The 17,298-nt window shown below is 37.9% G+C and overlaps 1 protein-coding gene across 2 annotated transcripts in view; it reads left to right on the top strand.

The window, feature by feature from the left end:
• cep63 (centrosomal protein 63) overlaps positions 1-17,298 on the top strand; it is a 67,490-nt gene that overhangs the window by 12,878 nt on the left and 37,314 nt on the right. For both annotated transcript variants that reach the window (XM_039744145.1, XM_039744144.1), the window contains exons 2-5: positions 3,841-3,906; positions 5,754-5,925; positions 15,734-15,829; positions 17,050-17,166. In XM_039744145.1, coding sequence (XP_039600079.1) covers positions 3,841-3,906; positions 5,754-5,925; positions 15,734-15,829; positions 17,050-17,166 — 451 coding nt within the window. The remainder of the gene's footprint in view (positions 1-3,840; positions 3,907-5,753; positions 5,926-15,733; positions 15,830-17,049; positions 17,167-17,298) is intronic.

Below are 17,298 nucleotides of genomic sequence, written 5' to 3'. Positions count from 1 at the left end.
AGCGCAATGGAACGGCTTCAGGGAATCGGGTTGCATAATCCACGAGGACGAGTATATATTTATATCCTCGGGCTGAGGGCTCCAGGGTCCTACTATATCCACCCCAATCCTGTCAAAGGGAACGTCAATAAGGGGAAGGGGAATCAGAGGAGCACGGTCCTTCCTAGGAATTTGCCGCAGTTGACACTCCGGACAGGAAATGCAAAAGCGGCGAACCTCCTCATTAATCCCCGGCCAAAACGGAGCTTAATGCGCTCTAATGTTTTATCGGAGCCGAGATGGCCTCCAAGAAGGTGAGAGTGTGCTAACTTCGCAACCCTGCCGCCGGTAGGTCCGCGGGACTAGCAACAACTTCCGGACCTTCCCCTCATGTTCAGCGACCCGATACAATAATTCATTATCTATGACAAAGTGAGGTCCCTGTGGCATGGGCAAATGCGTGCGTTGGCAGTTAACGAGAACCACTGCATTCTTTATGTGCTTCAGAGAGTCGTCATTCCACTGTTCTCTCTTGAAAGAAGCGGTCGCTCTAAACTGAAAGTGCAACTCAGAGAGCGGTCCGGTCTGACCTCAAGGGCGGAGAATCCTCCTCGCTGCGGGCGCTAGTGGATGGCGTAGTAGCCAGCGACGGTCGGGAGTGTCTTCGTCACTCTCTTGGCCTACCGCCCCACTCCCTGTCGGCTGATTACACGGTGGAAGCAGCTTGAGATGAATCTTTATCATCTATAACGAGGCCAAAAGCTTTTCGGGAATGCTTTCTAAACTACGCGTTACTGTCAGACCAGTCCGCCCGAGGATTACGGGAAACGGAGGATCCGGGTGTACCGCTACGGTAAGCCGCCGAAGGGTTCCTCCGAGACATACGTAACACCGGGCGGTATTGTACGCGCGGATATCTCCGTGTATACATTTTAGACTGGTCTTTTCTTAATCCATTGTTGCGGTAGAACAAAGCGGCGAGCAACGACAGACACGTTACTGCCGGAATCAAACAGCGCTGTTATCATATGTCCATTAATAAGAAGCTCTCCCGTATGTTTATCCGCCAGGGGATTGCTAAGGGCACACAAACAACCCCGCCATTGTCCCCTACGGTCCGCCTTGTTCCCCGACAGGTCGCAAGCCAGACGGCCCGGCGACTTCGGAACAGGCTCTGGATTGCGTGGAAGGGACTGCTTTGTAGGACATAACTCCCGGGTAGTCCTCAGAGTGGCTGGTCTGCCTTCCCGGGTTTCACAGCCGGCCTCTAGGGTTGCAAGAGCTGTAGCAGCTCGTCCATGGAATGGAATTCCCCCAGGCGGCTGGGCAAATTCCTGGGGTATCGCTGTAGCAGCAAAAAACAGGCCACTTGCTGCACTATTTGCAAGGGGGTCAAATCAAATGGCCGTAGCCACTCACCCACCTGTTGCCAGAGAGCCATAGCCTGCTCTGACAGCCCTTTAGTTGGGTTAAACTCCCAGTCTATTATATTCTTCACCTGCCGGCCTGGGGACAGCCCATCGTTAACAGGGACCTTGGTCCCGATGGGCTGCCTCGGCTTTCCTACCCAGAAGAGCATACTGAGCCACTCGTGTGTTTTCCCCAGAAGCCAGCCCACGCCTGTGGGTCCCCTCTACCTTCTCCACGAGATGGGTTGGTAGCCCGGGTTATGCTCGTGGAGCAGAGCCTGCACCGCGTCCTTCCTGACCCTCCGGCACTCCCTGCCCGAAACTTCGCCCCGGTACTCACCCACCTGGTTCCTTGAAAGTCCGTGTCCCGGGTTCTTCGGGGACACCATCCTGCCGACTACGCCACTGTAAGAACTGGAGACCAGAGGCGTGGAAAGGTTTGGGGCAGCCACCCGTTTAATGCGGTTTCCCGGCTGCAATAGTATTTGAGGCATTTTCAAAACAGTTGTTTACACAACAGAGTCCAAAACAGAACTGCCTGCCTAAGCAAAGGCAGTGAGCTTTATAGCACAGAGGGCGGAAATGATGTCGTCCTCTGGGCGGAACTGAAGTGACATCATCCTTGGGGCGGAACCGAAGTGACCTCATTCTTGGGGCGGAACCGAGGTGATGTGTCCTTCCTGGAAATGGCGGCTCCTGGTGGGATTTCCCGGGTAAGACCTGCAGAGAACTCAGAAAGAGCGTCAGCGTACCCCGCCCCCCCCGGGCAGATGTATAAACAGTATTGTCTAAGCCCTTCAGCTGCTTCCCATGCACACGTGTGTGACAGTGTTTATATGAGAATATAAACCTTTGTGTTTTGGAAGCCCCATGTCCCCATGAAAGTCATCATAATTTTCTGTGCGGCAAAAGATTTGTATGCCACTGTATAATTTTATAATTAGATTTTGTGTTCCAGTATGGTTTCTTGTAGGAAAAAGACAGGTAGTATACTAAGGGAGAAAGGTGATATTGAATATTTTTAAATAAGAACACTGTGTGTGTGTTTTAAAATAGTAGCTGGTGAAGAAAGTGTTTCAGTAGTATTTGATTTGCTAAATCAGCATTCACCAAACATTACCTAATGGTTCTAGAGTGAGGTAGGTAGGTCACAAGTGTCTTTCAAAACATTGACAATTGACATGAAGGTAATATATTAACATTTTTCAAATGAGGCAAAAATTCAGAAAGAACATGATTTTTATTATTATTATCTCACGGTCCTATAAAATAAAATAAAAAATCCTTTATAATTGCATTTATATATCACTGTTCTAGCTACTTTACATAGATCGTGGGAAGCCACTTCAACCACCACCATTGTGCAACAGCCATAATAGTGCCAATATGACCCATTCATTACCTATTAGGTGGTGATGAGGTGAGAGAGAGTTCATCAGTTTGAGACATGTATGATTGGAGGGCCAAAAAGACCAGGCTGAGGTGGGTAATTTAGCAAGGATATTGGGGAACACCCTACTCTTTTCAAAAGATACCAAGGGTTCTTTAATGACCACAGTAAGAACCAGTTTTATGTCTCCTCTAAAGAATGGCACCAATTTTTCAGCACAGTGTCCCCGTCACTGCACTGGGGCATTGGGATCCATTGTCCATCCATTTTCTGTACTTACTTACCTATTTTTACAACCTTGGAGACAATGGCCTATCTTGGCTTTATGGGAAAAGGTAGAAGTCTGCCCTGAATGAGGCTCCAGTTCATCAGCGCACCTAACCCGTTTATGAATGGAGTACTAACACTCGTCATTTAACCTAGAAAGCATGTATATATGGGATGAAGACTAGAGAACTTATACAAAAGCTCAGACATGGGTAGAATGTATAAGTTCCCCACAGATTTTCACTCCCAAGATTCAGACCCAAAATACTTGAGCTGTGAGGCAGCAATACTAACCACTTTAAACTGAATAAAAATTATTTTTTTTTTGCCTTTGGATATCATATTGTTAAAGATTTATAAAATGTAACCAATATCACACATAATTGTAAACTAATACTGATATTTAAAATATGGATCACAGTTTTTCCTGCATAGTGAGAGAATGGTAGCACCTGAACAGATTCTTTGCATTCTGGTTCTGGCCAGCCATTGTTACCATGGAAACCACAAGACAATGTAAATGGTCTTTTCCCCATACTTTGGTCTTATTTTAGATGTGGAAAGCGTTTAATCAGTTACCAAATACTGGTGCTTTGATGCAGAAATGAATGAATACCCTAGGGCCTTTTATGAAATGGCACAGTAAAATGATCCAAAGACTTTCAGGCATAGGGGCAATATGAAGGAACTATGTAAGCTAGACCGTAATATGTTTTTGAGATAACTAAGCATGAGTTTGGCCTCTTACAACTGACCCCACTGATTCTGACAAAATCACTGTTTTGGCTTTCACAGTTTTTTTACAGGTAACACAATCATGGAACAGATTGTGCAGGGGTTTCTGCAGCCTGAGCAGACCAGGTATGCTATTTTGATTTACAACATAACAGCTCATATGTGTGTGTGTGTGTGTGTGAGAGAGAGAGAGAGAGTGAGAATATGCATACTATGTAATACAGCTCTTTTCAATAATTTAATGTGTACATGTTTAAAAGCCATACTACATATACTTAAACAAATCATATTTTAGTAGACTTTACTTTGAGGTATGTAGTCCCAATACCCCCTTGTCCTGTCAGCCAGCATCTGTCTAAATTAGGAATATATAGTATTTCAGGTAGTGTGCATCTACCAGAATGCTGAGTTATTAATAGAGTGCAGATGCACAGAAAAATAATAGTTTGGTATAGTGTGTGTAATACAAAATAAAGAAATGTCTACACTTAGATTGCAAGTTGTAAATATGGCTGAAATTAGCCCCTACATGTTCACCACAGTGGTATAATTTTTGGCTTTCAAATCAGCATTTTTTTCTTGCTAGAAAAATCTGATATTTATTGATTCCTTGTTTAGATTTTTGTTGTGCAGATGTACACTCACTGGCCACTTTATTAGATACACTTTGCTAGAATTGAGTTGAGCCCCCTTTTGACTTCAGAGCTTACGGAGTTCTTTGTGATATAGATTCAACAAGGTTCTAGAAACATTCCTCAGGGATTTTGGTCCTTATTGACATGATAGCATCACACAGTTGATGCAAAATTGTCAGCTGTACATTCATCTTGTGAATCTCCTGTTCCACTGCATCCCAAAGGTGCTTGATTGGAAAGAGATCTGGTGACTGTTCAGACCATTTGAGTACAGTGAACTCATTCTCATGTTCAAGAAACCAGTTTGAGATGATTTTAGCTTTGTGGTGTGGCACTTTATCCTACAATAAGTAGCCATCAGAAGATGGGACACTGCAGTCATAAAGGAATGGGCATGGTCAACAACTATATTCAGGTAGGCTGTGGCAGTTGGTACAGCACTAAGGGGCCCAAAGTGTGCCGAGAATATATCCCCCACGCCATTATACCACAACCACCAGCCTGAACTGTTGATACAAGGCATGATTGATCCATGCTTTCCTGTCATTGATGCCAAATTCCGACCCTACAATCCAAATGATGTGGCAGAAATTGAGGCTCATCAGACCAGACATTTTTCCAATCTTCTGTTGTCCAGTTTTGGTGAGCCTGTTTGAATTGTAGCCACAGTTGCCTGTTCTTCGCTGACGTGAGTCATACCCAGTGTGGTGTCCTGCTGCTGTAGCCCATCTGCTTCAAGGTTTTACATGTTGTGTGTTCAGAGGTGCTCTTCTGCATACCTCGGTTGTAACAAGTGGTTGTTTGAGTTACATTTGCCTTTCTATCAGCTCGAACGAATCTGGCCGTTCTCCTTTGACCTCTTGCATCAACAAGGCATGTTCTTCCAAAGAACTGCTGCTCACTGGTATTTTCCCTTTTTAGGACCATTCTCTGAAAAGTCAATAGATGGTTGTGTGTGAAAATCCCAGCAGATCAGCGGTTTCTGAAATACTCAGTCCAACCTGTCTGGTACCAACAACCATGTCATATTCAAAGTCACTTCTGTCCCCTCCATTCCCCTTTCTGATGCTTGATTTGAACTTTAGGTCATCTTGACAATGTCTGCATGCCTAAATGCATTGAATTACTGCAATTTAATTGGCTGATCAGATATTTGCATTATCAATATGATTGGCTGGTTAGATATTTGCATTAACAAGCAGTTGAACAGATGTACGTAATAAAGTGGCCGGAGAGTGCAGATGCAAAGAACTGAAAGAAAAAGTGATTTTGTTATATAATTGTCTTCATGTCCCTTTCCATGTACGAAATATTTGAATTGTTCTTTTTATATTTTAGAGTCACTGGATGCGAAGCTGAACTACAAGAGCTTATGCGCCAGATTGACATTATGGTTAATCAGAAGAAGGCAGAATGGGAGAGACAAACCCAGAGCCTTGAAGTTCGACTGGAGGCACGAGAAAAGGAATTGATTAGCACACGCTTCTCTCTTGATGCCAAAAACCATGAGGTAAGCTTTGTGGCTTGAGATGGAGCTTTTATATATAAAGTATATAAAGGCTTGTTCCTTTCGTGTGGGAAATTACAGCCTTCACATTTTCTGTAATTCTGTGATGGCCAGTGCAATTTACTATTCTGTGGTGTGCTGATCTAGTAACATCACTTCGAGAGAGGCTCACCAAATCAACAACCTATTTAAAAGTGCAAGCTCAGTTATAGGACGCAATCTAAACCTCCGGATGTCGTAGCAAAGAAGAGAATTAAAACAAAACTGAGTGTAATTATGGACAACGCTGCACATCCTCTCTCTGACACACTAACACCGAGTACTTTCAGCCAATGAATTATTCAGTAGAAATGGGTCAGCATACACTACTGGAGCTCTGTTACAGCAACAGCAATGCATCTGCATAATGCCTGACTGTAACAGCCAGGTCAGAACTTTTCTTTCTTTTTAATTTTCTTGCTTTATAGTCATTCTGGTGTGTGCTTGGACCAAAGTGTGTGTTTATTTATTTATTTATTTATTTAAAGTGCAACTGTTAAAAGCCAGATTTCCCCCGGAGTTCCAATAAATATCTCGCCATCTATCCATCCATGAAAATGTGACATAACATCACATATGCTGTCACATATTACTTAGCAAAAGACTTGCTGCCCTTCTATGTGGGCAGCAAAGAGGTTTCTGAAACTAACCAACAAGATATAAGTTGCTTTTGTGTAGTTAATTCTCACAAACTGCAATCCCTGAAATGTACAGAAAATACAAAGGTGAAGTTGAATCTGACATAGTGAGACCACGATAGTGTTCATCAACTATAGACCTGTGGTCAAGTAGGGCAACCAATCTTTACATCAGCGTAAACGTGCACTACATAAGTGATGAATTGGAGCTGAAAAGACACTGCTTGCACACCTTGTATGTTCCAGTAGATCGTACAGGTGAAATTATTTCTCTAGGCTTAAACAAAGCCTAGCTTTATTTATTTTCTTTTATTGTACAGCGTCTTGTGACTTCTTGTCTGTGAAAGATGCTTTATAAATAAACTTTACTTACTTACAAATAATAAATATAGTACAAACCTTTAAAAAAATCACAAATCTATCAAATGTTCAGAAGATGTTTATCACAAAGATAGAAAGATAACATACTTAACACATTTGCAATAAAAAACACATTTTTTCTGTTAAGCTAACAAGCCCATTATTTACGATGCAGCAATTTCAAATATTTCATCTTAACTTTTTCTAATTGAAAAAGTAAGCTGCTGTACTTAACACAAACTCATTTACCATCCAAACTCGCAAAAGCAGTGTTCATTTTAATAAAAGGAGAAAATAAAAAAGCTTGAATTCATTGAAGTAGCTTTTCTTGTTTGTATAATTACACAAGATGACTCCAACATTTCCTTTTCCTCAGTTTATTATTCCACTCTCTTTAATGTAAAGGCTAATATTCTGAACTTCTCTCTCTCTCTAGTAAAGTATGCACTTACTGCTCTCTGTTTACAGGAGTTAGTAACAAGAAGATCTGAGCTCATTAACTCCCATAATACCTTGTATAAAGGAGCGCTGTAACTAAATAACCGTAAGCTTGGAAAAGCAGATGCTGAAAAGTTTTTTTTATGATCAGCAATTTACTGATCACAGATTTTAGAGTTTTGTTGTGAAAATCGGCCACTTTAGAACTTGGAGCAACAACAGTAACAACTCCATGCAGCAAAGACTTGCTATCATAAAACTGTTTCAATGTGCCAAGATAAATTAGAATTCTAAAATAGTGTGTAAACAGCCTGCCTCTTCTGTGCTGTGTTTGTCTGTTTTGCATCCTGTTTTCTATGTCAATATATATACAGTTATTGTATTTCTATACTCCTTGTGTTTGTGAATAAACTGTGTGTTCTTTTTCGTAAAACAAGAGTGCCTCAGTTACCTTGATAGAAGTCTAATGACCAGAGATTTTCTCCTACAGAGAAAATTGAGGGAAATAAAGTAGGAGCCTTACCATGTTATTTAATTGATCACTGGCATTGCTGAAGGCAAAACTGATGTGTGTTAATTATAGAATGAACAAAATTGCCAAACACCAACTGTCACTGTACAAAAAAGTAATTGTCCCTTACATAGTTCTTCTAACTTTAGCTGCCATGAGTGCAACCAAGTTCTTTTATAATTCATTATAAGGCTTTTATTTTGCTGTGGAGGAATTTTATTCTGTTATTCTTTGCAGAACTGCTTTATTCCAGAAGCATCATTTGGATTTAAAGCAAGCACTTTTCATTTCAAGTCCTGCCAAATTATCTCTGTTTTGTTTAGGGCAGGAATTTGACCAGGACAGCCTAGGACATTTTGTTTCTTTTTAGCCATTCTGATCAGGACATTCTTTTGTATTTTGGATCATTGTCTTGCTGCATGACCCTAACATGCTTTAGCACAAAGATAGAAGACCAGGCATGTTCCTTAACAATATTCTGATACAGAGAAGAATTCATGGTCTTTTTACTATGGTTAATCGTCCAGGTCCAGAGGAAGCAAAGCATCTTTAACTCGTCATACTACTACAACTTACTTTGGATATTTTGTTAGCTTAACAGCACACATCCCATGACTTGTCATCCAAAAAGTTCCTCTACTATCTTATCTGTTCATAAAATATTTTCCAAAATGGACAGGGGAATCACACTAGTTACTTCTTGGTTAGAAATGGTTTCTGCCTTATCCAGTTTTTGCCCAGGACTTGTCTTATTAAAAAGTCATGAACACTGAGTTTTGTTAAGCCAAGAAAATCACATAGTTATTTGAACTATTAAATGAAAATTGAAACAAACTCTTTCTTTTTTATTTCAGCCTTCTCAGTTTCCAATATTTAAAAAAGAATCTAGTGGATCTAGTTACTGTATTTTCCTACTTATATATTTTAGAGTTTTTGTCCTGTTTGTTTAATAGTTTATAATAAATAAAACTCATAAATACATTTTGCATATACTTCATAAGTAATTTGTCTAAATAATTTTTCTTTAGAATATACAAAAGAATATTTTAAGTAATATTGTCCTGAATTTAGATTGCCATTATTAATGTGACAATCATTTGATTCAAAGCTGGATTTCAGCAGTAAAGGCGGTGTATGTGTACATAGTACAAACACACAGTGGAGCATTGCTTCTTGATATGATCATTAATAATAATGCTTTGTGTTCGTTTACCACAGAATCTTTGCTTTGCTGTCGTTGACTTGATACGTTATATTAAACAACTATTATAAGACTATATGGTAGTTCTCTACAAATTTCTTATGAAGTAGTAAAATATTGAAAGATGTTAATTGTAATCGTCTTCATGTTCTTAACTGTAAAGCATATACATTATGTGTTCACAAAGACTGTGTTATTTTAAGTGGCAATATTTGGCACATTACAGTATATAGGTTTTTTTCTGGCCTTTTTTCTATTAAGCAAATTCTTCTGTACAGTTACATTTCAACATTAAAAATAAAGCATTAACATGCCAGATCTGCACTTTTTAATCTGGTTACTGGTAATTAAAAGACTATTTTCTTAGTTTTTATATCATTAATCCAATCCAGATGATGTTTAATGCAAAATAATGACACACAAAACTCAAATAGATTTCTTCTTATTCTGCTATTTTAGTGTGGTGTTTTCTGTGAATTCTAGCTGTAGTATATTGTATATGTAGGATCCCTGGTTTTTTCTCTGCACAGTCACTTTTTGAACCTAACTGATTAGCTTCTTGAAACCATCTTGCTAGCAACACTGCCATACTGGAAAAAATTATTATCATTTACTTGCACCTGGTCAGCTTCTCTTGTTCGAATATCACAACAGTCAACTTTTTTCATACTTTTTGATTATTTTACTTACATATTTACATGCTGTTTCCTCTGCCATCTAAAACATGTGTGAGGTTAATAGTTAACTGAAAATTGGCTTGGCATAAAGTAGTGTGATGTGTGCATGAATATGCCCTGTGATATCTAGATTTTCCAGGTTGGGAGGTGTTTATGTCAAAAGAAACATATAGTTTAAGCACAGAAATACAGTAGGTCATAATTAATTCAGAAGTATTCGCAGTTACAGGTGTTGCAGGAAGACCAGAGTCATATTTATATTAGGTTCTTGTCTTGCAAGTCTTAACTTTACAAAAAGTACTGGCCAATGTGCTAAATGAGTTTTTGTGGCCTAATACTCATCTTTCCTGTTTCACCCTTCAGTGAGCAATGCTCACTGTATATATTTTTTTTTCATATTTTATGAATAAAGAAATTCAGCTTTATTATTTACCTAGGACAGTCTTTGCCATAGCAGACACAATGATAATCTATTTACTGGCGTACTAATCGATGTACTCATTTTATTATTCATATGCAACTCCTGTGCCAAATACAATGAACTCTGGCAGAGAACCCCTTTGTCTGTTGATTAATAGAAAAGAAATTTGAAAGCTAAATTAATGTTCTTGTTATTTTTGATAGTCTAACTGAAACGGTTCCAGTTCAAGGCATGAATTCTGTTAAGGTTGGGAATACCAACACACAGACAGCTCATAAGTTGTGTGTTTATTAAAAATAAATAAAGTAAAACTACAACAAAACCCAAACACACCCTGACATTGAAGAAGAAGTGAATGGCATCACAAGCACTACAATAAAAGTCCTCACATTTTCTTATCAGTACTTTTACCAGAGACTATGATTTACCAGTGGAGAGAGCTGATCTCCTTCCGTAATCTCTTTATCTCAGTCTTCCCATCTCACCCTTTCTAGTTTTGTCAATTACTTTTCCACAGCAGAGCTTTCATCTTTCTCACACCAAACACCTAACAGTATTAATCTCTGGTCTTTTACAATGTGTTGCATTATTGTTTTTTTTTTTTTAAAGGAGTGTTATTGGAAATGATCTGTGTCTACTTGGTATTACTCTTTTCTGCTGGTATCATTCCTCTTTAATCTGTGATGTCCCAATTTATTTTTAAATGGCACTCAGGCAGGAATTTTGTCAAACTGCCTATTTCGTTTCAAATCCAGTAGGAATTCAGTACTCCCATTCTTAGGCCTTATTTCCTAATCGGTATTTGGGAGTTTGCTAAGAATTGGAATTCTAGAAAATTAGGATTTCACATATGCCACTTTCTATTGAATATGAATAAAAGATCCTAGAGCTTCAGTGCTGCTGTTTCTTCTCATAATTGTAGGTTCTATTTATACCTTTAGCCAGATTATACCAATAAACAATCTCCCTTTTCTTTAATCAAGTTCTTATATTTTTATGTAAAATTCTTACATTGGATCAGTTTTCCTTCCCCCGCTATCATAAAAATACCTTTTTGTTTATTTTTCTAGATAATTTTGAACTTGATAAAATAATAATTTTTTTTGTAACCTCTTGCACAGTTGCTCTCGCTTCCTCATTTTTTCTCTCAATTTGTGTCCTTTAATTTATCAAAGGATTAAGATCATCCGTATTGAGAATTTCCAATATGTCATTAATGTTACCTTCTGTGGGGCAGTTCTCTTTTTCTTGTCTGTGAAAATCTCTGTGACCTTTTTATAAAATGGTGACATGTTTAGGAAGTTCTGTATCTGAGTTGTGCTGTTACTGATGACATAATTGAAAGCTGATAGACAGTCGTAATCACATGCAACCTCTCCTTTTTAAAGGTGGCTTTGCATCCTTCTGGAAATTTAGGCTAGTGGTTAGGGGAAAGATAGGTATTTCTCACAATATACCGAGGTGTGGCAGAAAAGTAATGAGACTGGCAACACTGCAAGCAATCTGGCAACGCTGTGCTGTAATCCTTGATAGAGCACGTGTATTAGTACCCTCCCATAGCTCAGTGCGAGTTTCAACTCCTTCCGTTAACTACGTGATTTTTGTGACTGCTATTAGCAAAGTTGTGTTTTTGGTTGTGCGTCACGCAAAATGGAACAGCGGAATTTGGAGCAACGATGTGCCATTAAACGGCAAGTGTGACATTTGAAAAGTTAAAACAGGCCTATGGGGAACATTCTTTATCCCGAGCTCAAGTTTTTCGCTGACACAAATCATTTTTGGAAGGCAGAAAACACGTTGAAGATGAACACCGTTCAGGGAGGACTTCAACTTCGAAAACCAATGAAAACATCGAACGTGTGAACACTCTCGTGAGATCAGACTGTCGTTTAACATTAAGAATGTTGAGTGAACAATTAAATTTGAACAGATTTACCGTTCATCAAATTTTGACTGAACATTTGCACATGCGAAAGGTCTGTGCCAAAATGGTGCCGAAAAACTGCCCTCTCCATAACAGAATTTTTGACCTCAAAAGGCATTCCTGTGGTTCCCCAGCCCCCTTATTCACCTGACCTCAGTCCGTGTGACTTTTTCCTAAACTAAAAAATGTCCTCAAAGGACGTCATTTCGGGACTTTAGAAAACATCCAAAAGAGTGTAACAGACATGCTGAAGACCATACTGGTTGAAGACTTCCAGCGCTGCTACCAACAGTGGGAACAACGTCTCCATCGGTGTGTAGCTTAAGGGAACTACTTTGAAGGGGGATAACATTGATGTTTGAAAAAAATAAAAACCTTGGTAAATAAAAAAACAGTCTCATTACTTTTCTGCCACACCTCGTATTGTAGCAATCTTTGTTTGTCCCATAAGCTAGTGCGTACAGAACTTATATTAGGAAAATGTATCTAAAATGCTTTTGAAAAGGTTTTCTTAAGCCGCCTCTGAACCCAAGATATACTTTCCACTTTATATCACTATGAGATTTTGAAATGCAGCTATAAATGACTATTTACTGCCTGGTACTTAAGCTTTCAAGACATTTTATGGACTCAAAGCATTGTAGTAGCAGCTAAAGAAAACTAAACTGCTGGTGAAATGGACAAGCAGAAAGTTATCAGATGTCTGTAAGAGATGATGGCTTCTGAGGTCTTTTTGTTGGCCAAGTAGCATTGTCTGTGCAATTTCTACTATGATGCCAGACCTTCATATCTGTGACACCACCACATTGTTTTATTTTTATTTTTTATTTGTTTGTTAGGAAGTAATAGGGTAGATAGTGTACCACTTTTTCAAAATATTGCTATTGTCTATAGTGTCTGAAGGGATTTCTACCAGAAGTGCTTCTTTGGGCATGTGAAGACCACACAACGTTTTGCACTGGTCTGTCTAAGTTTGACACAAAGCTTTTAATACCAAGGTTTTAAACTCAATGGGTCAATCATTTTTTGTAGTCCCTGTAATTTTTCATTGTCATTGAACTAGGGTAAAAGTTAAATCATGCCATTTTGGGTTTGAGCTGCTCTGTTTTTAAGACATCATTGGTATTCGGCAACATAAACAAATACGAGCACTGCTTGAGAAATACCAGTTTAAGATTAAAAGATTTTTTTTTTCTTCCCCTTGTGCTTCCATTTTTAAGAGCCAGGCTTTCTACACCAGTTATGTAAATAGTAGGGACTATATTTATCATTATATGTTGAGAGATAGGTATTGCCGATGATACTTTCTTGTTTTAGTCAGGTAAAGAAACACTTCTATCATTCAGTCATGTTGCCTTTTAAATGGATATTATTTGTTTTTATTAATCATCCCAACCTAATAGCTCTGCCTTATTGGAATTGTGCTAAGTAGTTCCTTCATGTGTTGTCATAACATAAAATTACTGGTCTTGCGTTTTTTTTTTTTTACTATGATTTGTTTCTTTTTTTATCTTTATTGTGATTCTGTAACAACTGACATAGCATTAAAGTGTGAAATTTGAAACTAAAATTAAATGTTGGGTAGGGTGCATTTTGCTTTTGAAAGTTTTTTTTTCTCTCCTAAATTTTGGATTATTAGTTTCTAGGGTTTGTAATTCGATTAATGGCATTTATCAGTTCTTGTTGGTATTGACAAATGTGATAATATCAAGTGCCTGTTGCTGCTGCTTCATATATTTACATAGGTTTTCTCACCCAATCCAAGGACACATGGGTGAAGCTCATTTGTGCAGAATGAGTAAGTAAGTGAGTGGTAAACATTGTGGAGATGATAATTGGGTTTGAAATGATCCCATGGTGTGCTGTGATACCTGCTTTTTTTCAATGACACCTGGTCTGTGGTGATTATTTTCCCTTTTTTGAGTAATAATTTCCATTTGTTTGTGCTACTGCGATCTTTACTTTTTTTTTTTACACTTTCTAATTTTCCTACTTTCATATTCGTTAACTTTCTCCACATGTGTATCGCTACTTTTTTTTTTTTGAGCCTTTTGAACTCCACTGCTTTCATAATCTCTAACCTGCTCTGCATGTGCTTAGCGCCAACGTTTTTGAATGACTTTATGACGTTCTACTTTGTGTTTTACTCTCTGTCTTTTAATTCTGAGCCTGATTGGACGTGCTTTTTTTTCAATTCCACTTGTTCCGGGTTGATAATTACTTTCCTTATTTTCTGAATTTGCACCTAGATTATTCTTTATTTTTTTTGCTCTTTTTTCTCACCAACGCTTTTGAGCCTCTTTTCTCCGCACTGCTTTCTTCTTTGCTTAGTCATCTATGTTTCATTTATAATGTACTGTCCTTATATGCTTTATATACGCTGAGAGCCCTGGATCTGTGTGTGCTCAAATCCTTACACTCACACGACTGAGTGTTTTGCTGCCCGTGGTCTTATTTGATATTGGTTGTAAGTAGGGAGTGTCTTGCAAGAATCTCATGTACTACGTCGTCATGAGACGGTCCTGGGTCAATCTCTTGGCACAAAGTCTCATGTTTAAGGCCCCCGCGAGAGGCTCCGTGGACATTCACTTTCGTCTCACGGTTCTTTTAAGTGTCTTCTGTGATCTTAACGTGAAGATCACGTCTCATCTCTCCCAGAATTTTTTTTATTATAGAGAGATATAATCCTCAGCAATTATTAGTGATAGTGTGGCTTTAGTGTCACCAGCAAGTGGCAAATATTGTCTAGATTTTTAGAGTTAAACCTGAACGTTCTGCTTATGATGTTAATATCAGAAAGTTGGATATCCTGGATACAGTAAATATTTCATTTGATTAATGATTATCTAAATTACAACAATCACCTTTTCGCTGTATTGTTTGTTGAATCATTAATCATTGTTTTTTGGTGGTTGTCAGAGTGATTTGCAGTTAGCTTAAATAATGACATAAATATTAATTTAGTGAGTAGATGAATTTTGATGGTTCCCATAATTGCTCATCAGAGCAAGATTGGGATTGATATTTTCCAGAATTCAGTTTTACTGTTTGTTTGCTTTTTCTTGGTATAATCTTACTTTTCATTTTCTTCAGGTAATCTTTTTTTTCCTTCTTTACTCCTCAGACAGCCTGGAACATGGGTCAGATATGTGCTTGAAAATCTGCATCCTCCAACTTATCTCACATCTTTTGTTATACTCTAGTTTTTCAATTCTCAGCCCCCTCGTTTTTTCTTATACAGGCAATTTGTAGTAAATGAGTGACACATCACAGTTTACTCTCGTTCTTTACTCTCATTGCACAGCATTTTAGAGAACCAATTAAGTAGGTGAAGTAAAGTTCAGTAAAGTCAAATTCCCTAAACCAATTTTTTTACATTGCTCACGAAAACACTATTTTAAATTCAACAATGATATGGATAAACAAGAAACAATAAGTGAACCAGGAATTTAGTAAAATGATTTATACCTTAGCACCATGTATGAGCCCCATATTTTAATATAAATTCAAACCTTAATCTTTCAACACAGATATTGTGTGTGTTTGTTTGTTAGTTTGGCATGTACTTTGGAGTTTCTAATGGTTAACTTGTTTTCTAACAGGCAGGAATTCTGATCCAGCGCTTGGAAGATATGGAAAGATCAAATCAAGAGATTGTTTTTAAATATGAAGAAAAGGTCAATGTGTTGCAATCAGAAGTAAGTGAGAAGAAGGCTTGATTAACCTTGGCCTGCCCTTTTCTTGAATTTCAGTAATAAATCCAGAAGGTGCTACAAAAGTGTACTGTTCTGCATCTGTGAGTTTATTCTGTTATATTTTACTGCTATGAGTGATTGGTAGTTAATCTGTTTATTGCTACTTCACATCAGAGAATTGAGCATTTAGAAGTGTGTCATTTAAGACTACTGGTATCTCATGTTAAGAACTCAAGTTTGAAAGTAATCATTAAAATTGGATAACAAGCACATTGTAAGATTTTGACTCTTTCTTTTAGTTGTTACCTGTAGTTATTCACAAACCTCTTCAATTCATATACTCCTTCTAAAATAAAAATACGCAGTAAGTAATTTTTTGTGCTTAACATCACTATTATGTATGCTGGATGTCTCAGTTTTGAAGCAAAGGTTTTAATTAATTCACATTTTTAATTAGTTTAAATTAGTTTTTTAATTAGTATTTTTAGTTTTGATGTTTTCAGAATCTTTCTAATTGAGGTGAGATACAATATCAAAATTAAGACCTTCATGTGCTTATAACTCAACAGAAATTATGAATGGATATGGCACTAATGGATACAGAGCATGCTAATTAAGTGAGAAACTCATTCTCTTCCAAGAGTTTTAGCGACTTGGTCCCCAGCTGCAAAAGTAGAGACCATCCTTGCTTTGTAATCTTCAAAATCGTCCTGTGCTAGCCTAGAGAAATCAGGAAAACTATTTTTGATATTTTTTACTTAAGAGGTTTTATTAAATGACAGTATTCTATCTGTTTACACATTTATGAAAGGAATGCTACATTTAAAGGCAAAGTTACAATAAAAACATCACATACATACTTGTCTGACAAGACAAGGCCTACCCCACTCTTCTGAAGCCTGTTATAATAAAGATATGTTAAAGCCTGTTTACTGTAGCAATTTAAGCCATGCTTAAGTGGCAGTGCTATGAGACAGGCAGTTGAATTGCTCCACAGATAGATTGCATGTGCATTTATTTTATATTTTAAGCCCTGCATACAATAGTTATAGTTATATAAGTATTTAAAGTTAAGGAAATAACTTTACAGGTAAGCCCACTTTTGCTTTTTGATTTATTTTTTTATTTTTATGGATTTTTATTTGAAGTAAATAACATTCCATATAATCAAACCCCATTCCAAATACTTTTTCAATTTCTAATCACTAGTTTCTGTTTTACAGCTAGAAAAACTGAAGTACAGCTATGGGAAATTGCAACGTCATCATTCCAAAAGAGCAAGGGAAGCCAGCAAGGAACTGGCTGATGATGAAATTGACAAGCTAAATAAGAAACTAGAGGTAAGAACACATCTGGGAAACTATCTAGCATCACTTCCCTGGGTTATGTTTTTAAATGCTTTCTCTGAAAACTGAGCTGATTTGTTAAGACACCGTTCATTCTTGCAGTTTAATTTCTGCCTTGAGCTGGAC

Source organism: Polypterus senegalus, chromosome 2, assembly GCF_016835505.1.
Source record: "Polypterus senegalus isolate Bchr_013 chromosome 2, ASM1683550v1, whole genome shotgun sequence".
NCBI lineage: Eukaryota > Metazoa > Chordata > Cladistia > Polypteriformes > Polypteridae > Polypterus > Polypterus senegalus.
Note: the sequence above shows the minus strand (reverse complement) of the source record. Positions and strands in the feature narration are given on the sequence as shown.